At 55.8% G+C, this 26,566-nt stretch overlaps 2 protein-coding genes across 5 annotated transcripts in view; both read right to left on the reverse strand.

The window, feature by feature from the left end:
• The window catches only part of LRRC32 (leucine rich repeat containing 32), a 28,987-nt gene extending 4,191 nt beyond the window's left edge, over positions 1–24,796 (reverse strand). Inside the window, exons 1-2 of one of the 4 annotated variants that reach the window (XM_086678371.1) lie at positions 24,676–24,796; positions 4,437–4,527 (exon numbers count right to left, since the gene is read on the reverse strand). In XM_086678371.1, the coding sequence (XP_086534497.1) occupies positions 4,437–4,523 (87 nt within the window). In that variant the 5' untranslated portion in view covers positions 4,524–4,527; positions 24,676–24,796. The other 3 variants (XM_086678370.1, XM_086678369.1, XM_086678372.1) reach the window with 3 other exon arrangements.
• Positions 24,797–24,998: 202 nt separating this feature from the next.
• LOC112865759 (guanylate cyclase D-like) overlaps positions 24,999–26,566 on the reverse strand; it is a 34,801-nt gene continuing 33,233 nt past the window's right edge. The window contains exon 19 of the mRNA XM_086676422.1: positions 24,999–25,352. Within this exon, the coding sequence (XP_086532548.1) occupies positions 25,244–25,352 (109 nt within the window). The 3' untranslated portion in view covers positions 24,999–25,243. The remainder of the gene's footprint in view (positions 25,353–26,566) is intronic.

The following is a 26,566-nucleotide window of genomic DNA, read 5'->3' on the forward strand; positions in this document are numbered from 1 at the left end:
CTCCCATGTCTGGATGATCTCCATCTTGCCCCCTGCTCCCATTTCTGGCACTCAGTCCTGTGCTGGGCATCAGGGAGGGACTTAAGGAAGTTTGGTGGATGCACACAGAAATAACAGACAGATATGAGGACAAATGAACTAACAAAACACCCTACATTGATTATTATCCCATTTTACAGGAAACTGAACCATATTTCACCTAGAGTGGTCCCAAGCCAGTGGACAACAGGGCCAAGCTGATAGCCGGGACTCCTGGTTCATATCCTGGGTTCCTTCTTTGGGCCCAGAGAGTTAAATTTACCCGGCTGCTATTAGGCTAGAAACCATGTGGGGAGAAATGTTTCCAAAATGCAATTTGTACTCCTCTCACTAGTTCTCATTTTGGCCTCCTACCCTCAGACCTCATTCCAGGGGGCAGAGCTCCGGGTCCTAGTGCCTGCCTTCCTCGCTGCCTATCCCCAGAGGAGACCTCCTTTCTGCTGCTGCTACCTGCCCCACCTCCATCCGTGGCCTTGCTTCCCAAGGCCCGATCCAGACTGGCCTCTGGAGATGGGAATAGGGGTAGGAAGCAGGGGGAAAGATGGCCGGGGTCCCAACCCACATTCTTTGGTGACAAGAATATGATTTTGCTGTGTGAGCCTTACCAAATCACATCATCGCTCTGGTTTCTTATCTAGAAAGTTAACAGCCTTCCTCAGCACCAACTCAGCATTTTACATTTTATTTAGCACATTCAGGCCCCTCGTCTCACTGGAGCCTTGCAGCAGCAAGCCCATCAGATACGATCACCCCTATTTACAGAAACCCAAGCTCAGAGAGGGTAGAGAGGCTCCAGGATCGCTCAGCTGATGAGGAGCAGAGCTGGGATTGGAGCCCAGGTCTCCTCACGATCAAAGGCCCAACTTTCGTCCTTCTAGTGCATGTGCCTTCTGGAGCCTGAATGCTTTCTGTGCAGATACAGTCTCCTCTTCTCATCCCTACAAGGACCCCAGGAATGCAGCCTTTCCCAGGAAACGGTCTGACTTCCACAACCACCCAGTTCAGGCCTATTCCCGCCCCGGAGTTCTCTGTATCCATTGACCCCTTCTGACCCCTCCACCAGTCAAATGCCTGGCAACTGCTAAACAAACAAACAAACTCTGTGCCACTCTCTGCTTAATCCCCTCCAGGGCAAAGTCCAGGACCCTCAGTGGGGTTCAAAACTGTTTGTAGCCCTTGCCAACCTGTCCCCTCTCCCCCCAGCCCACTCCTGCCCAGCCCACATGCAGTGACAACATCTGAGCAGTGCCCTTCATACCCTCCCACACCTACCTCTGGGCCTTCTCCTTGCTGTTCCCTGCACTGGTTAGGCCCACCCCCACCCAGATCTGCAGAGTGAGCTCAACGTACTGAGCTGGGCAGGTTGGGTCTCCTCTGGGCTCTCCCCGGCCCTCCCGGGCTCTCCCCGGTGCTCCCTCTCTCAGAGCTTTGGCCCCAGATTGTGACTGTCTGTGTGGGACCTGCTGCGCAGGGAGCTCAGAGCTAACAGGGACTGGTGCGATTGATGGGGATGCCTTGGACCTGGCCCACAAAAGGGGCTCAATCAGTTTTTTTTAATGAATGAGTCATGGACATCTCTGGCTTAGTAAAGGTCTGAGGGATTGAATCAATCACCTTTCTGCAAGGAAAGAAAAAAGAGAGTCGATGTATTCAAACTGGACTCAAAGCCCATTAGAGTAAAAAGACTCTGGCCCACCCACTTCTCAGATGGGGAGACGGAACCTGAAGATGGCAGTGACCTATGCAAGGTCACAGTGAGTTAGTGGCTGAGCCCACACAGCAGGAACAGCAGCCTGGGAGCCCCCTGCCTGGCCCAGCTCTCAGCTTCCTCCGCAGAACCCCAAGGTGAGTGTGGTGGTGGTGGGGGGGGGGGGGGTCCTCATCAGGCATCTGTGTGACTCTTCCCTGTTCCAGGCAGCCCAGTGACCACTCCTACCACCTCCAGCAAAGCAGCTTCCTGGAGGGCTCAGAGACCCACAGATACACCCGCGGTTGGGCGCCCCCACGAACCAGAAACCCAGCCCTGTCACCTTGCCAGCCCTTCCCGTCTCTTGCCCCTTCCTCCCTCACACCCTCTCTGCCAGCTCGGGCCACTAGGCACGGCCTCACCTCCATCCTCAGCTCCCTGGACCATCCTGACTTAAGGAAGAAACAGCAAAAGGAACACAATGACCGCGGCTGTCACGGAGCGCCAGCTCTGTGGCAGGCCCCACGGCGGAGTGCGCAGACCCCTTGCCTCATTTATTTACCCTGCTGTACCCCCTAAGGAAACTGAGGCTCAGGGCAGGGGGGTGAGCTTCCCCCAGCTCTGACGGTCAGAGGCTCCAGGGTACCAGTGTGAGTTCCTTTTCCTGTCGGTGCCGGCTGAGTTCTGATCACTGGGCCCTCAGCTGGCTCAGCACCCACATTGACTACTCCAGCACAGTAAATGGTACCATTTGCTGAGCATCTGCCGTATGGGGGGCACTGTACTGGGACCCATGTTATCCCACACCCCATCTCGCCTCTGGATACTCAAAGGCTCCCAAGACACCAGCCCCTGAGAGCTGAGCCAGGACACAAAGCTGGCCAAGCCCAGGGCCTAAGACTTGCTTTCCACCCTGATGCCCACGAAGGCTGGCAGGGCGGCTCTGGGCTGCCAGTCCAGGAGGGAGCGTGAAGGCCAGGGTGGCTCTCAGAACTCTGTTTCTAAGGGTGTCTGCTGCGCCTTCGGCTCTGAGCCTCCAGCATGGCTGACATGGCCAAGTTCAGAGCTGTCCTTGACAATCTGCTACCCGCTGTCTCTGGGATGCCAGCATGCCACTGCCCTGCTTTTTTTTTTTTTTTTAGGAGGGAAGAGGACTTTCCACCCAACCCCATTTTGCCACTTGCGCATAGAAGGGAAATGAGGTAGAAAGAGGCACCCGGCAGGGGACAGCACCAGCTCGGGAGACCTGGGTTCAAGTCCTAGCTCTGTTGCTTCCTGTCTGTATGACCCTGGTGGGTCACATCTCTTCTCTCAGCCTCGGTGTCCTCAGCTGAAAAGAGTTCTTTGTAGGATAAAATGAGAGAAAGCCCTCGCAGGTACCTCGCGAGCCCTTAGTATGTGGCAACTTCTTTTCACTATTTTGAAAGTCATCGTCACTCCTATATTGATCTTCTATGGTAGTTCAGAAAGTGCTTTCTGAATGCACTTTTACCCAGAATGCAAAGCTCACTCAGCTTCCCTCTGCCTGTTGGGTGGTCCAGCCCCTTCACTAGGACCCCGCCAACCCAGGGAAGGGCTGCCGGCCCTTCCAGCCCCTGAGGCAGCTGCCCCACCTGTATCATGAGCTTCCGGCCCCAGGTCCAGGTGGGGCTGCTGGAGGGCCTGTGCCTTCTCCAGCCTGACTCTGGCCTTCACCTCGGTGACTTATAAGTGGACCTAGGTGGTCCCTTTTCCCTGTATCCTGCGGGGTCCCAGTGACTTCAGGGCTAGTCTGCCTGGCTCGGGGCAAGAAAAAGGACCCAGAGTGAATCAAACCTTACCTCTCTGCCCTCAAGAAATTCTTGGTCTGGCAGGGGAACCAGGCTTGGACCCACTCACCCACTACCCCACGTGCTCAGTAGGAGGGTCCAGAAAGAGGAAGCAAACAGAACCAGAGCAGCCTGGGAGTGGTCAGGGGAGACTTTCTGGAGGAGGTAGCATTTGGCCTTGGCAGTACTGAGTGAGAGGCATCCCATCAGGGAAGCAGCACACAGGCCCAAGTCAAGGACCCCAGTTAGGAAAGAGATTTTCTGCATGAGGGACCCAGCTGGCCCACCCCCAATTCCCCACACATACACATACTCTGCATCACCCAGATGGGTCCACTGCCCTGCAGAGGCAGCTTGGGGAAGAAAGTCCAATATCAGCCCCCTGGTCCTAGTTGAATGACCTTAGACAAGTAACCTAACCTCTCTAAACAGCTGTTTCCAATTCTATACAATGGGAATAATGGTACTTACCCAACAGGATTAATAGTGCAGAAGGTATTTAAACATTCTAGTAGGTACTTATTAAATATAAGATTTAAATGCATTAAATGCATTCCCTGGGGCACCTGGCTGGCTTAGTCGGCTAAGCATCCGACTTTGGCTCAGGTCACGATCTCCCTGAGATCTCCCTGAGTTCAGGCCCTGCCTGGGGCTCTGTGCTGACAGCTCAGAGCCTGGAGCCTGCTTCGGATTCTGTGTCTCCTTCTCTCTCTGTCCCTCCCCCACTTGTTCCCTCCCTCTCTCTCTCTCTCTCTGAAATAATAAATGAATAAACTTTATAAAAAAAATTTAAAAAATAAATGCATTCCCTTTCCTCTTTTAACTCCTCTGACTTCTGGCTTGTGGGGCTGGGACGGCAGGACACCCTAGGGGCCCTACCCTGCCTAGATGGGGCTTCTTACCATCTTACAGGGCACCTTGTCTCGGTGTTGGGAGGTGGCCAGGCCCAGGGTCAGCACGGCCAGGAGCAGCAGGATCTGGTGGCTCATGGCTCTGTGTAGGGTGGGAAGGAAAGGGGAACACTGTAAGATCACTGGCTCCTTTCTACTGCCCCCATCCTGTCTGTGCCTGCCTTCAGGGAACCCCAGATCACAGTGCAGGTGGGTGAGAACTGGGTCCAAAGGCTACCACAAAGGACCCCTAGTGCCAGGCCATTGCCCCAGGCAGCAAGAGTTTTTAAGGAGTGGGTGACTTGGTCAGATTTGGGTTTCAAAAGACCCTACTTGCTAGAAGACTGCCTGGAGGAGGTGAGCAGGAGACAGAGGGACTCTAAGGGCTGCCCTGGGCCAAGCTCAGGCCTGGGGTGAGGTGAGGTGGGGAGCTAGGCCTCTGACTGCATTTCCACCCAGGTCACAAGCAGGTCCCCCATCCTAGTTGCTTAGACCCCAAACGGAATTCCTCAATTCCCCCCACCCCCGGACTTTTATTTTGCCCTTTTTCTTTTGATTTTCTGATTCTGGAGTCGCTGCCATTGTTTGAAGGCTGGGCCTGGAGCCCTGACAGGAAACCCCGCCAGGAGGCCTCTGCCCTGCCCCCAGCACTGTCGCTGTGGACTTCCCCAGGAGCGGTCTCCAGGCCCTTTACTTTCACTGAAGCTACTGCCTACTGCCAGTGCAGGGGGACTCTTAGGCCTGCTGGTGTCCTCTCCGTGTAGAGCTGAGGTGGCATTGAGGGGGGCCACAGAGACCCTGAGCAGGGTTGCATCCCATTGCCGCTAGCAGCTCACTTGCTGAGGAGCTGGGCCAAGTGCTAGAAGTACACAGATCAAGCCACTGATTTCATTCATTCATTCATTCATTCATTCATTCATTCACACCTAAACTGAATGCCTCCTCAAGTCTGGCTCTGTGCTGGGAACTGAGGCCACATATAAATGCACAGAAGTGGTCATAATGCATACAGAGTGTTAACAAGGAAGGGCACGTGAAGCCCTCCAAGAGCACTGGACTCAGTCACCCGTAACTGGCTGCTTTCTCTTTCCCCTCCACTTGTCTGTTGTGTGACCTTGCATAAGTCACTTCACCTCTCTGAGCCTCAGTTTCCTCTTTTTTTTTTTTTTAATATTTGTGTTTTGTTTTGTTTTTTGAAAGAGAGAGAGAGAGAGAGAGAGAGAGAGAATGCATGCACATGCACAAATGGGGGAGGGGCAGAGAGAGAGGGGGCAGGAGATCCAAAGCAGGCTCCGTGCTGATAAGAGTAAGCCCAACAGAGACCTCGGACTCATGAACCGTGAGATCATGACCTGAGCCGAAGTCGGACACTCAACCGACTGAGCCACCCAGACGCCCCTCAGTTTCCTCTTTTGAGGTTAATGCCAACTTTGCCAAGTTTTGTTAACGATCAAATGAGATGCATTCTATGAAAGTGCCCTTACAGAGCCCTTTATCATAAACCAGGCACTCTTCTCGATACTTTACATGTATTAACTCACTTAATCCTCACAGCAGTTCACGCACTTGGTTCTATGATTACCATTCCCATTTTGCAGGTGGGGAAACTGAGGCTCGGAGAGGTTAAGTAACATGCCCAAGGTCACACAGCTAACCAGTGGCTGGCACAGGCAATCTGTGCCCTAAACGTCTACACTAGAAGGTCACCCACGGGTGCTTAATAAACGAGCACTGAATCGCCACTCTGAAGGGTGCTTTAGAAGAGGAGGCATCTATGGGACCTTTGAGGGCTGGGTTTTTGTTGGAATCCACCAATGTCCTTGTGATAAAGTTTAGATTAAGATGGCTAGTTCTGAGGCCCCTTCTTGCCCAAACATTCAGGGGCATGTTTTAAACGCCATTGCCTGGGTTCCCCTCAGGGCCATGCCCCCCGCCCCCCCCCACAGCTGCTCTCCTCTCACCTGCTTTCACAGGAAATTTGGTTCTGCTGTCTAAAAAGCAGAACATCACCCCCCCCCCCCTTTGAAAGCTAGTATAGTCAGAATTGAGTGGAAACCTCTCAGGGGGGCCTTCAAGGCCCTTGGGGAGTGTGCCTGCACGGTTAGTTCTTCCCTCCAGTTTCATCTAGCACTGTCCCCTTTCCCACTCTGGGTTCTGGAAGCCTCCTATTGCCTTCAGTTCTCTGAGTGCCTTTTCACTGCCCCAAATCTTCACTACCTCCCCTCTCTTGTGCTGAATGTCTCCTTATCCTTTGGCTCTCAGCTTCGATACCACTTCCTCCAGGAAGCCTTCTCTGATTCCTCAAGTCTGGGCGATGTATAGCCCCTCCTCCAGGTTCCCACAGACCCTGAGCTTCCAGTGAGCACAGCACTCAGCACTCCGTGGCTTGTGCCTCCAACCCCTTTCCCACAGTCAGTGCCCCAGGGCACAGAGGACTCACTCTCCCCTGGGATCCATTTCACACCAGCAGGCAGGCCAGGGAGGCACTGAGAATTGACACAAGGTGACGCTGGCGAGAGCAGCGTTCTCCTAGACTCTCCCTTCATCTCCCTGCCGTACCTTCCCCCCCATCAGCGGGTGCTGTCTGTTCTGCCTGAAAAACAGACCCTGGGGCGGTCCGCTGCCTCCCTCCTCCATCACTGCCCCACAGTGAGGCACCACCACAACCCTGGGCCTTGAAGTAACACCATACTTCCACCCTGATCCCTTTCAGGCTGCCCTCCACGCACAGCCAGAGTGAGGTCTCCAAATCATATATGAGATCATGAATCTCACAGCTTGAGAACCTCCAATAACATCCAGGCTTTACACAAGCTCTTCTCTGCCCGCATCTCCCATTCGCCCTGCCCTTACCAAATTCCACCATTCCTCAAACATAGCAAGTGCATTCCTGCCTCAGGGCCTTTGCCCTTGCTGCTCCCTCCACCTGGAGTCCTAGTCCCCAGATTCTCACACATTTTATTGTTTCCTTGCATTGATCATTTTCTGCTCCTTTATTTCTGATTCTGTGAGAACAGGGGTCTCTTAAGTGGTGCTCACCAAAGATCTATTGAACGAATGGCAAAGCGAGTGGTAGAGGCTCTACTGCAGGGGCCTCCGAGGTCAGGACAAGGTCAGGACCTCTGGGTCCTGAACCTGAAGGCATTGTTGCCCAAAGGGGCCCTCACCACCCCTCCTCTGCCTGCCAAATTTCACCCTACCCCTGAGCCGGGCATCTGTGCATCCTTCCACAGTGCCCAGGACTCGATGTGTGGCATTGGAGGGCTATTCACCCTCGAGGGAGCACTGCAGTCACTCAGACCCAGGCTTACTTCCAGACTCTACTGCTTACCGACCCTGCTCCCTGGGCAAGTCCCTTAACCTTTCAGTGCCTAAGCGTCCCATCAGTCCAGCAAGCAGCCTGGTTCCTGTTCTGCCACTGGCTTCCCCCAAGCACGGTGATGATCAAGCTGAGAATGGCTGTCAAAATATCCTGGACACATCTTTCCCAGCTGGGGCAAAGACCCACAAGGCTGAACGGCCCAGGTGAGGCATGTTGAGGAGGGAGGCCTCTGGCCTGCAGACCAGTAGCCTAGGCAAGAGAAGGCAGGAGACATTTTAGAACTCTGGGAGGAGAAATGCCAGAGGATAACCATGTGTGTGTGTGTGTGTGTGTGTGTGTGAGATAGAGAGAGAGAGACAGACAGAGAGAGAAAGAGAGAGAGAGAGAAATAGTGGGGGCAATGTCTGCTATTATAATAAGCCCATCTCTACTATTTCAGGACGTTAGACACTCTTCTGAGCATTTGACGTATATTATCTCTTTGAAATCACAACCCAATAAGGCGGTTACCATAATTTCCACTTTACAGATGAGAAAACTGAGGCTCAGAAAGGTGAAGCGACTTAGCCCACAGTTACTCAGCTTATTAGCATTTTGGGGGTTAGCCCAGGTCTCCATGACCCAAATGCTGTGTTTTCTCCAGGTGCTGAGCTGCCTGCTCGTCCTCACTTTGCCCAGGAGGAAAACGAGGCTCAAAGAGGTGACTTACCCAAAGTCACACAGTAAATAGCAGAGACTGATTCAGAATCTGGTCTGTCTGCCTTCAGAACAAATGTTTCCACTACACCAGGCCAAGCGCTCCCTCCCTAACCCCTTCCGAGGACCCCCACCCCCACCCCTACCACACACAAACAAACAGGCTCACAGGACTGGGCTCTGGGGTGCTCCTCTCCCTCCTCTCAGCCCCAGTCTCCAGCAGAGTGGGGTCCTGGGAGAGCTGCTGTGGACGTTCATAGCAAGCAGTGAATCACTAAGGGCAAGCCCCATTCTGGAGACATGTGCATCCCACGGGGGAATTAGACCTTAACCCAAAGGAATGTAGCTGTGATGGTGGAATTTCAGGCAGCCCGGGGTGGGGGTGGGGGTCCCTCACATCTTACCACTCATGAAGAAGGCCGGCTTCAGAGCCCCCTGGGAGAGGTGCCCCCCCCCACCCCCCGCCCCTACCAATCCCCACCCAGAGATGGGCAAGGAAGCTCTTTGGTGCGGTGGGATGGGAAGCCCCGGGGCTGCCTGAGTCAGAGGGTGGTGGGAGACTTGGATTCAAATCCCGATCTGCCCTAGCCTAGCTGTGAGTTCCCGGGCAAGTAAGTGCCGGCCTTTCCGCCCCTGTTTTCCCATCTGTCAAATAGGAACGCCGGGCTCTCCCTTCGCGGGAAAGATCAGCTGAGACAGGAGCCGTGGGGGGGCCGAGGGAGGGTCAAGCTTGGCTCCACGCGCGAAGTGGGCGGCGGCGCGAGAGGACTACTGGGGGGCGCGGGAGGCGTCCCGACGGACTCGCCGCACCCCGCGCTCGCCAGGGGCGCGGGACCGCGGGCTCCCCGAGGGGCCGGCAGCCTCGCCCGCGGGGCGGCTCCTACCTGGCTCAGCGCGGCCGCCGCTCCTCTCCCGCGCAGCCCCGGCACATTTTGCGCAAATCTGCCCCCCACGGCCCCACCCCGCGCCAGACCCCGGGGTCACGGCCCGCGGAGGCCCACGGCTGCTCCACTGCCCCACGGGAACCCGACCCGCGAGGGGGCGGCTCGGGCTCCAATTTAAATACCTCTCCTGCCGACCCGCCCCACCACGCCCCCCCTCGGCCAAGCTGCGGGGTCCTAGCGCCCGGCCGGCGCGCCCCCGCGTGACTCGGTTTCTCCGGAACACGCGAGAGGGTGAAGCATCTTTCCGCTGGAACCCGGGCTGGGAAGGGGCGGGGTGGCAGGGGGCGGGATGAAAGGGCCGGGGCGGGGGGGGGGGGGGGGGGAAGGAGGGTCGCTAAGGAAGCGCTGGGCGGGCGAGGCCGCCCCGGACCGCCGCACGTGCAGCTCGTGGCCCCGCGGGGTCCGGAGGGGCGGGAGGGGGCCCTCTAGGAGCCGCAGGTCCGCAGAGGAAATCCGGCCTGGCCCCGATTTCCCCGCTGCCGGCGCCGCCGCACTTAGGGGGGACAAACAGGAGAGGTGACGGCGGGGCTGAACGCGGAAGGAAATGACCCTTCACTGGCCCTGGGGCGGCCGCAGAGGGGGTTCCCCACACCGCGGCCATCCCCTCTGACGAGTCCAGGCAGGTCACTTCCCCTCTCTGATTGTGCTCTTGTATCCAGACTCGCCTTCCTCCATCATCTCCCGGACCCTTAAGCCGTCCTGTGAAATGGTACCATCCGAGCCTCCAGTTTTCAGATGGAGAAAGCGAGGCTAGGGATGGGACAGCGAATATAGAAATAGAAAGCAGTTGTCTGGGACTAGTAAGGCCCCCATTTATATTTGGGGAAACTGAGTCTCGTAAAGGTTAAATGGCACATCCAAAGTCACATAGCCTAACAGAGCAGGGATTGGAACGCAATCTGTCCATAAAGCTAAGTCCAGGTGCCTCTGGGTCCCCTTTTCCAGGCACCATCTTGCTCAGGTTGGTTTAAAGTGCTGTGCTCACAAGGAGCATGGTGGAATCGTCGTCTTTTACGTTACAGGTTGAGGCACACCTTCCCCAAAGCCAACCCCTCTCCTAGATGCCTCGGCCCTACCTAATCATGGGTACTCTGTCCTGCAGGGTGTGGACCCAAAGATGGGGGAGAAGGGTCATGGCTGTCTCCTGGGCCTCAGTCCCAAGGACAGAATGTTTCTCTTCCCAGCCCTGAAAGTGACATGGGCTGCTCCATTTTACAGATGGTAAGCGACCACCCAAAGCCTTGTGTTAAATCAGGGCAAAGCTGGGCTTAGAAACTGGGTTCCCTGAAGCCCTAGATGGCTGCCATCTTTACTTCTTCCCATCTGGCTTACTGTGGGGACAGGTGGGGGCAGATGGGGATGGTCCAGAGAGAGGACAAACTGTGATAGCAGGTGGCCCAGGGCCTAACCTAATCTGGGAGGAGATCAGGGAAATCTTCCCTAAGGAGGGGCCTGAGCTGGAGTGAAGGCATGGGTAGGAAAGGGTGCAGGAGCAGGGAAGGGTGTCGAAGCCTCCCCCTTCCCTGTCAGCCGCTGGAGGCCTCTGAGCTATGCTCTTGGAGGTCCCAGCTGGTCATCCCAACCCTCTCTCTTAATTCTAATGCTCTTCTGGTCAAACAGAACCTCAGTTTCCCTGTCCGTAAGGTGAGGCAGATAGTAGTCACTTCTTGGGGTTAGTGCCAGAACGAAGCTTAGCGAACCCCGCCTGGGGCCTGGCCCCAGTGGGTGTTAGGGTAACTCCTTGCTGGCTTTATTGGTGATACCTTTGCTGTACCCTGAGGGCTTCCTTTTCCAGATCCTTGTCCAAGGGGCCGAATGTCCAGAAACTGCTTCGCAGCATCCTTGCAGCATGGGCAGAGCATGGCCAGGCAGGAGTCAGGCATTTCCCGGGTTCCCCCACGTGACCTGCTCCTGCCACACCCAGGCCCAGGCCGGCTGAGCGCCAGCTCGTCTTTCCCTGGGCTGCTGCCAAGCAGAAACCACTGGGCTGGCACAGAGCTTTGGCCGGGGTTGGGTTAGGGCGGGGCCGGAGCTATGACGGGCTGGGGACAGCGGCCTGCCTCCCACACACCCCCAAAGGCTGTGGTTGTGGTTAGTTAGTTCATGGGGTTCCACCTCACCCAGTGCCCGGATGGGGCTCCCCGAGAGTCGGAGACAGATGGGCAACCAAGTGTGACCACCTGCTGCAGGTGCCTCTTGGGACCAGGGGCTAAAGCCAAGAACCCTACATGCTCAGTGCCCCTCCGTTCATCTCTTCACTTCTGCAGCAGTCATGGTGCTGTGTGACTTTCGGCAGGTTGCTTGATCTTTCTGACCTCGGTCTGTGGATCTGCAAGTGAGACTGATACTATCACCTGACCTCCTGGCTTGCTGTAAAGAGTCAAATGCAACAATGTATGTAAAGTACCTGGTCAGAGGCCTGCGGCCCATGGTACTTTCTCAATAAATATGACCTCCCTTCCCTGGCGGGCCCCAGAAAGCTGATGAATAAAAATGTCCAAGCTCCACTCTCGCATCACCAGATGCGAGGCAGATGAGGACAGGGGATGAATGAGTCCAGAGGCCTCGAAGGCCAAGTCCAGGAGTCTGAGCTTATCTGAAGGAGGGGGAGAGGTTGGAACTGAGCAGGGTCAGAGTTGCCTAGCAGCCATGTGGAGGGTAGCTGTCTTTAAAAGGCCACCAAGGCCGGCTCTCCATCCAGTGTTAGCTAGTTCCAGCCCGCACACCTCCGGGAATAGGGAGTTGTCCTGGTCAGTCCATCAGTGGGCAGCTCAGTCTTGACGGTGTTGGTATTTTTGTGAAAATGCCTCCATTGCCTCGTGCGTCTGTCAGTGAAGATAGGAGACGCATGTTTTCCTGTGTCCTCAGGACCACCATCCTGAGATGAGAAAACCCTTTCAGGCACCCAGTCGGGCTCAAGTCTCCCTGGGAGGGCTCCACATCAGGCCAAGATGACACTCAGGGTCTCAAGTAGGAGCGAGTGGCCCAGGAAGGCAATGAGGTGCACATCCTGTGTGACCTTGGGCAAGTCGCTAAACCTCTGGGCCTGGCTGTCCTCATCTAACTGTAAAACTGGAGTGGAAAGGACCATGGCACCTTGGGCCCTCAATTTGGTTTCCACTCTTCTTTGCTAAATATCCACTGTGGACCAGTCTTTCATCTCATGTGCCAAATCAGGATAAAGCCACAGAGAAGGCTTTCATTTAGGTGTCTTTATTTTCAATTACTGACTAGGAAAACAGGTTCAGAGGGGTTAAGCAACCGGCCCAAGTCACACAGCTTTGGAGTCAGGAATTGAACCCAGGTCTCTGTCCTCCCAGGCCAGGTCTCAGTGCAAAGATATGGTTTGCCCCTGCCCCTTGCCTTGCACCCCTGTGGGCCCCTGGGAGTCAGGAAGTCCCTTATCAGTCCCTACTGGGGCCCTGCCTTCTGGGGCAGAACCCTGGGTTCCCCAGCTCTTTTACAGCCCACCCTCTTTTGCTCCCTAGGGAAACTGGGCCCAGACCATACCAGCTAGGGCCACCTCTTGGAGGGACAGTAGGAGAGGAAACCAAATGTTGCTGGGTATCAGCCGTAAGGAGTTTGTGAGTAAAAGCCAGTGTTGGGTGCTTGGGAAATAAACACATAAAGGACAAGTGGTATGTCCCTTGCTCTGATGTGTTAAATGGAAATAATGAAGGCTTGCAAGGCCAGGCCCAGTGCCAGGCACTATATTCAAATTATCTCCTCCTCACAGCCATCTGATGAAGCGGGGAATATTGTTGCCCCCCTTTTGCAAAAGAGAGACCGAGGTTCAGGAGGATGACGGGACGGGGCACAGCAACCATTTCCATCTGAGAGCCCTCAGACTCCAAGGCCCTCACTCATGGCCAGAGACTCACCTGGCTAATTCTCTGCTCTCTGTAGGGACACGAGCACTGGGAGTGACCAAGGCAGGGGAGGGTGAGGCCCTGTGTACCCCTCGGCCGCCACCCAGAGTCTGGTCCTCAAGAACTGGCTGTGGGGAGTTTGGAGGCTCCGGGAGGCCCCAAGGGAGAGGGGGATGGTAGATGAGAAAATTCGAGACGGGGCCAGGCAGGCAGGCAGGATCAGAAGCGGCTCCACAGCTTGACTGTGCTGTGCCACGGACCATGAAACCACAGCTCTCTGCAGTACCCGGGCTGCTGGGAACTGAGGGTTTGTCCCTTCCAGCCACACAACTTTTTCCCCCATTTTAACCATTTGAAGGTTCAACCCAATGTCACTGTCCCTGAGGATCCAGGGTTATCAGTACGGGCTTTAGACGAGCCCAGGGGAGGGGGGTGGGGGGTAGGGAAGACAGCAAGCATGGGAGTAAAGTAGAGTCCAGGCTGCCTTGGGGACAGCCCGTCGCGGAGAGCTGGACAACCTGGGCCAAGGGCATACAGAAAAGCTGAGAATCTTAAGCGGCTCCACACTCAGTACAGAACCCCACGCGGAATTCCATCCTACATCCCTGGGATGACCTGAGCCAAAATCAAGAGTCAGACACTCAACCTACTGAACCACCCACGTATCCCATGAAACTGAATTTTAACCTGGGTTCTCTGACCTAGAATTTATCTAACAATTGTTGGCAGGTGGAGCACGTAGTGATAGGAGACAGCGACTGGGAGGGGCTGACAGTGACTGGGAGGGTCCCGGCGCTGTAGGCTCAGCGGACCCAGGGCGGAGGGCCAGACTCCTCAGGCAAGGCGCGGCGCCCGTGAGGGGAAGGGCCGTGGCCCAGGCAGGGCAACCCATGGTGGGTGTACCCTGAGTCCAGGGGCTCCCCAACCTGAGGTCCCCCGCGGTGCTGGGCTCCAGGCGGGCTCTTGGCTCCTGTCTTCCTCCTGGGTGAGGGCGGTGAGGGTGGGTGGGTCAAAGCCCCAAGGTCTGGCAGAGCTTCTGGAAACAGGCTCACGAGTACCCAGGTGATCCCCACAGACCAAGGCCACCCCCTGAAGTTTCAGAGAATGCTGCTTGCCTCCCCTACTTCCGCTCCAAGAAAGACAGCAGATTCTAGGCCCCGAGAGCGTGCTGAGGGGGTGGCTCCCCTCCCCCCCCCCTACTTTTTTTGACCTGCCCCACGTGAGGTACTCCTGGGTTCACACCACAGAGGCCTCGGCCAGCTCCTCTGAAACTGTGGGGACTATCAGAATCCCTGAGGGCTCGTTAAAACAGACTGCCAGGACCTACCCCGGAGACTCTGGTTCGGGAGGTCCGAGGTGGGGCCCAGAAGCTGCATCTCATGCAAACCCCCAGTGGCGTCGGTGCTGCCCGGCCACAGGCCACCCTTGGAGAAGCGCCATGCCTGTGAGGGTGAGGGGCAGCCTTCATCCTCCGTGAGATGGAGGTGACCACAGCCCCTCCTCACGAGCTGCCCAAATGAGGGCGTGAAATGGGAAGCTCTGGTTAACAGGAGTATGAGTCTTTCTGACCATGAGTAAAATTCCGAGACCAGTGTGAGGCCTCTGTGTACTTAGAGTTGGGAAGGGGACGGGCTGGCCCAGGAGCTTGCTTTCTTTCTTTTTTTTTCTTTTTTTTTTAAAAAAAAAAAAATTTTTTTTTTAACATTTATTTATTTTTGAGACAGAGACAGAGCATGAACGGGGGAGGGTCAGAGAGAGAGGGAGACATAGAATCTGCAACAGGCTCCAGGCTCTGAGCTGTCAGCACAGAGCCTGATGTGGGGTTCGAGCTCACGGACCGCGAGATCATGACCTGAGCCAAAGTTGGCCGCTTAACCAACTTAACTGAGCCACCCAGGCGCCCCTCTTTTTTCTTTTTTTAATTTTAGGGTGGGGACGGGCAGAGGGCAAGAGAGAGAGAGAGAGAGAGAGAGAGAGAGAGAGAGCATGGGGTGGGGGAAGGGCAGAAGGAGAGAGAGAGAGAGAGAAAATCTTAAGCAGGTTCCACACTCAGCGCAGAACCTGATGCGGGGATCGATCCCATGACCCTGGGATCATGACCTGAGCCAAAATTAAGAGTCAGACTTTCAACTGACTGAGCCCCCCAGGTGTCCCCCAGGAGGTTTCTAATGCAGCTTTCATGTTGTGACCCATTCACTGCTATAACACCCAATGAGATAAATATTTTATTATTATTATTATTGCTATTATTATCTCCACTTTATACAGATGACATACGAGGAAACTCAGAGAGGTTTAAGTGATTAACTCAAGCTTGCACAGCCAGTACAAATCAGTCCAGGCAGCAGGGTTCCAGCGCCCATATTGTCACTTGATGGAACGTTAATTAGCCAAAAGAGTAAACGATCTAAAGCTTTAAATTTACATGATGCCCCTTGTGCGTGGCATTGTATTTTCTCCCCTCTTGGGTGGGATGAGGAGTGGCCTGAGGAGGGCAAAGCTGAGGGAGAGAAGCAGCCTGGATTTCAGAGAGGGACCCACCAGGGTTCCCATCCTCACTGTGCTGCCCATCGCTGTGTGACTTTGGGCCGGTGGCCTCACCTCTCTGAACCCATTCTGTCTCTGTAAAGTAGAGCAGTGATGGAAGGCTAGGGCTGTTTGAAGAGCTCCTTTGTGTCAGTGCCTGCCTGCCTGCCTGCCTGTGGCATTCATCCATTCAGTGGTACTGCTTGTGATTTCTGGCTGGTTATTGTTTGCTTTTTTTTTTTTTTTTTTGGATAGCACCTCTATCTTCCCATTTGGGGAAGGAATGGACAGGTCTGTGAAGCTTCCCCTGGCTGTGCTTAGAGAACGTGGGGAGGGGACCTGTCTAAAAGGTAGCTGTGGCTGCTCCAGGGACAATGAGAGTGAACAGCCTTCCCATTCTGCAGAGGGACAGGTGGGGCCTCCAGGGAAGGGCTCGGGGGCAGAGGCCTGGGTACACCCAGCTCCTATTGTAACCATCTTTGGCACAGGCCACTGTGACCCCTTCTTGTCCTACTCCTGTTGTCTTCCTCATGACCAGAGGGCCTTCCCAGAACACTTTAAGTACTGGTCTTTGGGGGAAATCTGAGGCTTGAGGGGGACAGTATTAGCTCACGTCACAGAGTCAGGACATGTGATGTCGGGCTGTCTCACTTCCCCCCATGACATCCCTTCACACACACACACGCTCTCCCCCCGCAGACACAGTGCACCTGCAAAAGCACACCCCAGGCCCCTTTAACACACACACACACACACACACACACACACACACTCCCTTCATATATCCCCTCAAAGACCGTACAGGACACACAGGGCCACGACTCATGAACACAAGCATCAACCTTACACAAACGTGTCGCCCAGGTACACACTGGCTACAAACATTGCAAACGTTCCACAGAGACGCCCTCGCGAGTTGCATAATCACAACTCACAGACACACACATTCAACTCTCCTGTTAACACTATGCACGCAGCATACATCACAAGCATACACGTGGAGCAAACGTGATGTGCACGTGATATATATCCCATGCAAGTGCCAGTCACAGACACAACACAGACATTGTCCACAAACACACTTTGTATCCCCTATACACAGCAAAGACTTAAAACAGCCGGGCTCCCGCGCCCAGGGCACATACCCAGACACATGGGCACATGCTTGTAGGCAATGAGCTGTGATCTCACATTGCTTGTAATTCCGATGTTCTCCAAAGCAGATCATACAGGAGTCGAGTGGCTGATTTGCTGGGGGTGTCAAAGGGAAGAAGGGAAAGGACGGTTTGACAGACTCCTGTGGCCTCCCAGGGAGCCTGTGATTCATGCCGATGGGGTACTGTGAGCTCAGGACGCCAGGAGCTTCGAGGCTGGGCTGGGGCTGCAGGATGCAGAGGGCTGGATCCCATCTCCTAAGGAGTGGATGCTGGCCCTGACCCCAAAGCCAGCCCCTCTCTCTAGGTCTGGAAGCTGGGGAATGGGTATTCAGCCTTCCAGACTGCTGTTCTCTGGCTTCTTCTGGGCTGTGACTTCTGCCTGCTTGCCTTCCCTCTCCTCTGTGTGCTGGGGGCAGCACACCTGGGTTTGAGGCCTGATCCAGACCCCTGAAACCAACCTCACCTCGGCCTGCATCAGGGCCCGCCTGGCCTCCCGGGGGCCGGGCTGTGCTCCCTGCTGGTAGAGGCCATCTTTCAGGAGAACAACGCAGCCCCTCTCCCTGCAGGCTCTGCCGTCAGCGTGAACACTCTCCTATTTAACAGACTCCTTCCAGGCCAACCCATGTCCCCTCCAGCTACTGCCCCGTCCTCTTGTCTCCTAGCCGGACCTGCCAGGGCTGCTGCCTACCCATGCTGTGTCCATTTCCCACCTCCGCCACATGCCTTCCTTCTCCCTCCGCTTGTCTCCGGCCTCATCGTTCCAACCAGCTCATCCCCAGCTTCCACATCTAGAACTGCTACAGACGGAAACTCCTCCGTCCCCAGCTCCCTCGGTCGCTTGGCCACTTGGCTGCCCACTCCCTCCTTCCTGAATCGCCCTCTTCCCTTAGCACCTTGTGACGCCCTCTCCTGGCTCTCCTGCCGCCTCTGCAGTATCTCCTCCTGGATCCTTCTCTGGCCCCTCCTCTTCTTCCTCCTTCTCCACCTGATCTTTATTTATTTATTTTTTTAATTTTTTTTCAACATTTATTTATTTTGGGGACAGAGAGAGACAGAGCATGAACGGGGGAGGGGCAGAGAGAGAGAGGGAGACACAGAATCGGAAACAGGCTCCAGGCTCTGAGCCATCAGCCCAGAGCCCGACGCGGGGCTCGAACTCACGGACCGCGAGATCGTGACCTGGCTGAAGTCGGACGCTTAACCGACTGCGCCACCCAGACGCCCCTCCACCTGATCTTTAAATGTGGAAGCTCCCGGGTGTCCCTGGCTTGTTTCTCTCCTTGCCCTCCCTCCAGGAGACCTTCCTGCCCCAGGGTCCCCCTTTCCTGTTCATCCATCCAGCCATTCATCTTCCACGTGGCGGCCAGATGGAGTCTCTCCAAAACACAGATTTGACCAGGTCACTCCCTGCTTAAAACCCTTTGATGGTCCTGGGGGGTCCAACCACAAGTCACATTTCCCATTTTCCTGTCTCTCTCACTGCTCACAGGGACCAGATTCCATATCATGCACCGACACACATCCTCCACCAGCTCCTTTCCTGCTCTCTCCCAACTGTGCTCAGTTATCTCTGCCATACTCCCGGCCTCCCTGCCCCCGCTCTCTCCCACTCTTCCCCACCCCCATCTCTTCCCTCTGTCTCTGTCCCTCTCTCCATTTAGAGTTGCCAGACGACCACCCTCCCTTGGGCTGCCTGCCTTGAAGACATCCTTCCCAGTGTCTGGAAGGTTCTTCGAAGGCTTCTGGATGGCCACAGTTCAGGGGCATCCTTGCTATTTCGTTCTCCCACTGCCCCACTTACACTGCAGACACAGACCTTGACCCCTGTCTATAGCACACTCTGATGTCTGCCCATTCAGCTCCTCCATCCGCCGTCCGGACACATGGCTGTTGGCCTTGGCCTCACCCGGGGCCCAGCCTCACCTGCCTGTTCCTCTGGACCTCGCCCCAGAACTCACCCCATTTCCTTTGGCTGCTCCCACCCTGCAGCTGGGGACTGAGGCCGTCACCGTATCCACGTCAGCTCTTTCTGTGTAGTATGTAGCTCTGGGGGGACAAGGCGGGCACGATGGCACACGTGGTGGGGGCTTTGGAGTCAAGGTCTAGGAGTCTCCGTAGCTTCATCGAAAGATATGGGGAGAGTAACATCTAACTTGCATGATCATAGTGAGGGTTAAAGGGCAGGTATCCTACCCATATCAGTTCCTTCTTTTCAGTGGAATAAAGACCCTCCTATGGGCTGCCCACAGCCCAGTACATGTACATACTGCCCAGTATGTATGTACATACTGCCCAGTGCCCGGGAAGGCCTGATTCAGCCTGATTCAGCCTTTAAAAGGCTCCTGGGCCTTTGATCAATCTTATAAATTGCTCTTTGGGTAGCTACCAATGAAGCAGGAAGCAGAGGCCGGGTGCTGGTTGGCTCGGGACGACAGTGGGTTCTGGAAGCAAGGCGGAAATGTCTGTCAGGGAGCAGACTGGCAGGAGAACCCAGAGGCTGGTGTGGCGGGTTCACAAAGCCCTGCTGTATGATGTGCAGTGATGTTGCTTGCTTCTTGACTCCCAGGAATTCTCCAGCAAACTCCCCATTTCTTATGATGCACGGGGAAGTTGCACTGGTTTTATGGCTATATCAAAGTGCTAAGTGCAGGCTCAAGGTGGACACGCAGGGAGAACAAAGACTGCCCCCCCGCCCCCAGCCTAGCTTTCCCCAGGCCATGCACTCAGTGACAATCCCGGAAGTGGGCCAAGTGGATATCGTGATCTTCCTCAAGCAAGGGTTTGGGACTTGGGCACAATGGTCGCACAGTCTCCAGGCCACTGAGTCCAGGTCTTGGGTTATTAAAAGTACTAATAGGAATGCCTCACAATAAACATCCTCTAGTTTGAAACTGGAGGGTCCGAGCACTTTGAGAGGACAAGGTGGGGCTGGGCATGGGGGTGGGAAGGTGCTGGGCATCAGAGGAGACGGTGGGGAGGGTCCACTGGCAGGAGCCCCCTGGCAAAGAGCCCTGGCCTTCAGCTGTGGGGAGCACGCTATGTAGGAAGGTGGCATGGCGAGCCCTGTGCTGCAGGTAGGCTGAGGATGTCACGGGCCAATGGGGAATGGAGGCAGGAGAGTGGCCCGGAGGTTGATGCCATCACTGAGTATGCCGATGGTGGGGCTTGGGTAAAGGCAGAGCCCAGTGTGGTGGGTGGGACAGGCTTGGGGAGAGGGTCACGGGAAGGACGGGGAAGAGAGGGTGATCATTCCTGGTTCTGACCAGGTGACTGGGCAGAGCACAGTCACGATGGTCTGTGGCTCACTGGGGAGATGCCCAGCAGGCAGCCAGATGCTGGGCCTGGAGCCCAGGAGGAGGTGTAAGTCAGCAACGGAGGAGAAGGCCAGCAAGTGCCTCATTCTCCTGTCCGTGCGTGGGGACCACTACACCTGCCGCTCAGGAGAGGGTCTGGAAGTCCAGGCGAGCATCACCCAGGTGTTATTTAATAGGAGTTCCAATGGTTGAGACTGGACAGAACTCTGACAGAAGCCAACTTGGGCCAGGCCTCTCGGATGGGGACGGGACCCGGATCTGCTGTCCTCTGCTGTCCTTCACTCATCAGAGGGAGTCCCCCAGCAAGATTCCTCTGTGGGGTGGACCCCCACCTATGGCTCTGTGTGGCCCCGTCCTCCCTTCCGGCAGCAGCCCCTGGAGCCTGCTGGCTGGGGAAGGCCCCGGAATCTTGGGGTTGCCAGAGGGCTCCCGGTTCTCTCTGGAACAGCTTGCCTGCCCCCTAGTGGACTTCTGAAGAGTCTCAGGTACTCACGGAAACTGGAAAGGGGCCTTGAAGATTCAGTCCACCCTGTCCACGTCCCGATGGGGAGACCGAACCTCCCAGCAGGGATGGCTAGTGCAAGTCCAGGGACGGAGCTGGGACAAGAGGTGGCACGGCTGGCACTTGGGAAAGAACCCCAGGCTTTGGCGTCCCACAGCCTCAGGGGAGCTCAGCAGCAGTGGGGGTGATGACGCCTCCCCTCCCACCGCCCGCCCCCGCCTAGGGCTACAAGGACGGCTGTCTGAGACAACACACACACAACATGCTCAGGAATATGTGGCTCCTTCCTCCTGCTCTACGTTACTTCTCCTCCCCCTGTAAGAGTGTAGGCTCAGCTCTAACAGCTTTTGAGTAAATCAAACCTCGATCTTTGTGCAGGTAGATTTCCTTAAAGTGGGGTTCACCTGCCACCACAGTGGCCTCCTCTACCTCCCCTGCCCTGTTATATTTGTTCTCCTTCTGGGGTCACAGAAAGAGGGTTTAGACCCAGTCCTGCCCCCAGTCTGCAGGGACAGAGCTGGACAAGGTGGCTGGGGGGGGGGCGGAGGGGCAGAGGAGGTGCCCCTCCTGCAGTATGCAGGGGTGAGGGGATGGTTTCCAGGAAGGCTTCCTGGAGGAGGCAGCAAGGGAACAGAGGTGTGGAGGGTGAGGAGGAGCTGGCCAGAAGGAGTAGGAAGCAGAGGGACTAGGGAAGATCATTCAGGCTAGTGTAGGGGTGGAGGTAAGAGCATCTGTAGCAGTAGGAGGGGTGGTGGTGAGGAGAGACAGGGCAGACAGGAGAGCCACGGACTGACACACTGCCCACACATGGCACGCAGGATCCTAACTCAGCAGTAGACTACACGAGCCCTGTGCAGAGAACATCCGAGGAGGAGAGCTGGCGGGGGGGTGGGGGGGGGGGTGGGGTGGGGGGGTGGGGTGGCAGGAGAGCTCAGGAGCTAGCATTGCAGGAGGGGAGATTGCTCACTGACAGCCTGTGGGCTAACTAGTTCTTTAGTTTGTTAGTTCATCGGTTCACCATCCCGCTGCACACCTCCATCTGGGCTTTGGGCTAAAGGAATGAACTTGATACGGTTCCTGCCGTCAAGTGAGGGTCGGGCATGGCAACTAATAATTGCCTATCGAGGGTGCCTTGGGAAAGGGTTTCAGGAGGAGGTGGCTTTTAGGTGGGCTTTGAAGGATGTTTGGGAGTCTGCCAGATGTTGAAAAAAGGGTAGGGTCATGTAGGTGGAGGAAACAGCAAGAGCAGGATGTGGCATCGCTCTGGGTTTGGGGAAGGGTAAGCAGTCTGTCATGACCAGAGAGTTGAGTGGGAGGGGCAGGGGAGGTGAAGCCAGCACGAGTAGACGAACACCAGGCTAAAGCATTTGGCTTTTCCAAGGAGTCTGTCCTAAATCGTGCCTGCCTGAAGAACACTGCACCCAGCAGTTCCAGACCACCGGAGCCTGCAAAGACCTTCTGGAGCCCCGTGGTTGTGCCTGCCACCATGAGAACTCCTCTCCCTAGAGGAACCAGGAGCGTTCCGTTGCTGGAAACCGACCAAGGGACAGGAACATGGCCCCAGGCTGATGGCGAAGGTGGAGGACTTCATGGGGACCAGCCGGCACTGGCTCGTCATAAGACGAGGGTGAGCTCCTGAAAGCCGCCTGAGCCTCATCAGGAAGGTTTTGTCCTCACCCCCCACTCACAGAAAAGCCATGCCCTCTGGAGCCCCCTCTGGGAGCTTTTCAGGGACGATCGCTATTTCCCTGGGCTTTTGTAGCACTGTGTAATCGCCTCAGATCAGAAGACACATAGAGGCTGTCGTGGACAAGTCGCTTCACCCCTCTGAGCCTCTGTTTCCTCATCTAGAAAGTGGGCACATAACTCCTGTCTTGGTGAGTGTTGTGGCTGAGACAACGTACATGGAAGCTCCGGGCACAGGGCCTGGCCCACAGCAGGAAGCAGTGAGTGTGGAATAAATCAGCGCTAACATCTCCCAGCACCGAAGAAACTGGCCCAGGCCCGGGCACAGGCACGATGTAGGAGCCAGGCGGGCACTGGCCTTCTGCCTTGGTGACCTTGTCCCCAGCTGCTGAGGGAAGGGTGGGGAGAGGTGAGGACCACAGTATGGGGGGCCTCTATTCATCTGCAGTGTGTCAGCTTTGGAGACAGTGTTCCCTCCCGGGGCCCCAGGCCTGCCTCACAGGGTCTGAGCAGGGGCCTCGGGGACCAGAGCTGCCTCAGCCCTTCTCAGCATGGGCAGCACAAGGGTGGGCAGCAGGACAAGGGCTACTCTCCCCACATCACCATTCTGGGGGTCCCAAGAGCAAGGAGACCCAGGGCCGGATCCAGGCACAGTCTGACATATACCCCACACGTGTACAAGGCATGCACTTGGACGCACCCCCCAAATGCGGGCACACGTCGTGTGCCCAGACACAAATATGTGGAGATCTGCCGCTGCTCCCAGACTTTGGTGACCAGCCACACACGCTTGGACATGTAACATACACAGCTAAAGCAGGGTACGTGCAGACACAGCAAGGCCCACGTATACACAGATGCACACACACAGACCCATACGTGCGTATACGTGCGCACTGACAACATGCACAGGGACACCCATAGACAAGCACACACATGCAGATGCAGACGCACGCACAGGAACGGGGTCAGTCGCCTGCCCAGAGCCCTTTTAACTCCAACATCCACATAATGCACATGAAGCCATGCGGGGCTGTTCACACACATGTGCACGCTTTCACAGCTGTTGTCCCCTCTGACCCAACAGCATCTCTATAAGGCAGGCACGGCAGGGGCCTGGTCTCTGCTGTGCAGTGAGCAGCTAAGGGTACAGAGAGACCCCCTGCCCGGGTCATGGTAGGAAACCAGAATCTTGGTTTGAATTCTGGTCTCCTGGGTCTGCCTGCACACGGGGCCTCCACGGACCCACACGTGTGCTCATGGAAACTGTGTTTGCAAAGCCTCAGACCCAGAGGGACCTCGTGGTCACCTAAAGATGGGAGAAAATTCATAGGCTGAACGTGAGCCACAGAGTTCAGTAGGGGACCCAGGGCCGAGCTTCTGTCCCGCCACTAACATGGCTGCGTGCAGGTGCAGACGCGGTTGTGCACAAAGCCGTGGTCTTGTCCCACAGCTGGTGCGTGCAGGTCCTCCTTCCTGCACCCCGCTGCAGCCTCGTTTGGCTGAACGCACTGTCCCCAGCAGCCCAGGGTGACTGGCCGGGTTCTGCATTTCAGGAAGCTGAGGTGTAAAAAGGTTAGGCCCAAAGCCATGTAGGTCCCGAGTTCAGAAGTGGCATCTCCCAAAGCTGAGTCTAGCACTTTCCACACAGCAGCTAATGGCCCCATTCGCACCTCATCCATGGGCCTCTCACATCTCCTCTCTTGCTCCTGTGTGTGCATGGGAGTGTGCGCGCGTGCGCGAGCATACACACACACACACACACACACACACACACACAGGCAGCCTCTGTGAGCACAGCCCCCACCAGAGTATTTTTCCAATGACCCCCAGTTCCGTGTAGTGCCAGCTCTGCCTCCCGAGGGGTCTTTTGAAGAAGGACAAGTTTGTTTAGGGCCGAACCTGCTCCCTGGCCCCTGGCCCTCTCCCCTCAGTCAGGGAAATGAATTCCACCTGCGCCAGTCCGCCTGCTCTGAAATCAGCCTCAGGGGTTTGGTGAGCAACTCTTTGATGTTAGAAGCCGCTTTAATGAGTTGGTTGGGGGTTTGTTTGCTTTTTTTCCTGTAAGACAGAAGTCTCATTTTCCTAAGAACTAAGGAATTATCACTCCGCTCCCCTTCTTTCCCCTGAGATTCTGGGGGCCCAAGACCTAGACTCCCAACGCAGTGCTCTCAGATACCCAAAGGGTTAGGCAGGCTAGGGCAGGAGAGGAAGGGAAGGGGGCGGCATACTTACAGTGTTTGCTGTGGTCGAGCCCTGTCTTGGGAACAAGTCTTACGCGGGCCTCGTCGACACCCATTTTAGGAATGGCAAAAGTCTCCGTCCTCGGAGACGACAGACCGCCCGGCTGAGTCTGGGGCCCTCCTCTGCCTGGCTCCAGCTCCTGGTCCCCGTCTTTCCCTGTGGCAGCTGTGCCACTTGGGGCACATGACCTCCTCCCGCTGGGCCCAGGCACTTGGGCTATACAGTGGGAACAGTGTTCTCCACGTGAGGAATAATAAGCCCTATGATAACAAGATCTCGGAGTCCCAACGATTTGTCAAGAACAAAGCACGGCGTGAAAGGGAGGGAATAATTCTATTTTTATTGTTTTTGTATCAAGAGGCAAGTTTGTCCGTAGGATTCATACTGGAATGCATCAGTTAATATCGCCCTAGGGCACTTCTTAACGAGCACTCTGTTGGCTCTCAGGTTGCTGGGCAAGAGCATTCTCTGCGGGGATTGGAGTAGAAGGAAGGTTTGGGGGTACGTAGGCACAAGAGTTTCTGGGCTGGGACAGGCCCCTGCCCCACTGTTTTCCTCCTCAGGGCCCAGCGAAGGCCTGACCCGAGCTCCTGGGCCTGGCCATACCCTGGCGCGCTTTGGCAAAGGCCACCTTGATTTCTTGGTTTATGAGGTCCTGCCAGGGATCCCTAGGGGGAAAGAAGAAACGAGAAGAATAAAACTACCATCCAGAACAACAGTGGTGGGCGTTGAGAGCCCCCAGCTGCTTGCGGGGAGCCGCTTCTGCTTCTGCGCCTTCCCCTGATCCCGGCAGCAGCCCCGCCACGGGCGTACCCCGGACCAGGCTCAGGGAGGTGAAGAGTTGTAGAGACTCATTTGCATGTGGGGCTCCGTGTCCAGCCTCCCAGGAGACCGGGAGCCAGCCCCAGGTCTGTCCCCTGCTCCAGATGTGAGCTTGGGAAGCCAGAATGCCCTGGGCCGAGGGGCTCTGTGGATCTTGAGGTATGAGGCAAATCTGGGTTAGGGACACTGGGCCCCCACCATGCACACTCTTTCGTTTTCTCATTTGCTTCCCATACGTGCCTGGAGAACGGTAGGTCAGGGTTATGACCTTTGCACGGAGAAGAGAACAAGGCTCTCAGTGACGGCCAGGGCCTCGCGTCAACCTGGCAGGGGACACTTCTGAGCCTGGTTGGCAGACGTAGAGGGAAGAGAAGCGACCATTCCGTGGAGCGTCTCTGTGACACGTGACAGGAGGCACTTCCGTGGGCACTGCTGCTGTGGCCATACCAACACATGGAAGGGGGCTTTGTCCGCTTCCCCTCATCTTCACTGGCTCCCAAATACACCAAGGTAAAAGGTATCCCAAACACCCCCAAATACACAAAGGTAAATGGCTTCCGTAGATACGGCAAGTACGGAGAGTAAGGATAAAAGCATCTTGAGAAAACTTGGCTTTAAAAAAAAAAAATCAAGTTACAGTATATCGCTGAAGTAAGAATTTGGAAACTGCCTTTTCCCCCCTTTTTAAAGTTATTTATGTATTTATTGTTAGAGAGACAGAGAGAAGGAGAGAATCCCGTGTCTGTATATCTGTTGGTCTGTCTGTGATCTCATCTCCAGCCACGCAGAGGGGCACGTGGTGGCATTTCCACGTGTGCACGTACCGGAGACCCACGACAGGTGTGTGCCCACTTATGTACGTGGGCCCCATGTGTCCGCATGCTGGGTCTGATTCGGGGGGCCTAGGTGGGTGGCGATTCTCCCCTGCCTGCCTGAAGGCCTCGGAGGCTCCCAAGTCAGGTGGAGTTCACGGGGACTAATCTCAGCTCTCTTCCCTCCCTGAGCCAAGAAGATGAAAACGTTTCTGGCACTTTCTACAGTTTCCATCAGGGAGTGGGAA

The sequence above is a fragment of the Puma concolor genome, chromosome D1 (assembly GCF_028749965.1).
Source record: "Puma concolor isolate L17-30 chromosome D1, mPumCon1.1.hap2, whole genome shotgun sequence".
Lineage (NCBI taxonomy): Eukaryota > Metazoa > Chordata > Mammalia > Carnivora > Felidae > Puma > Puma concolor.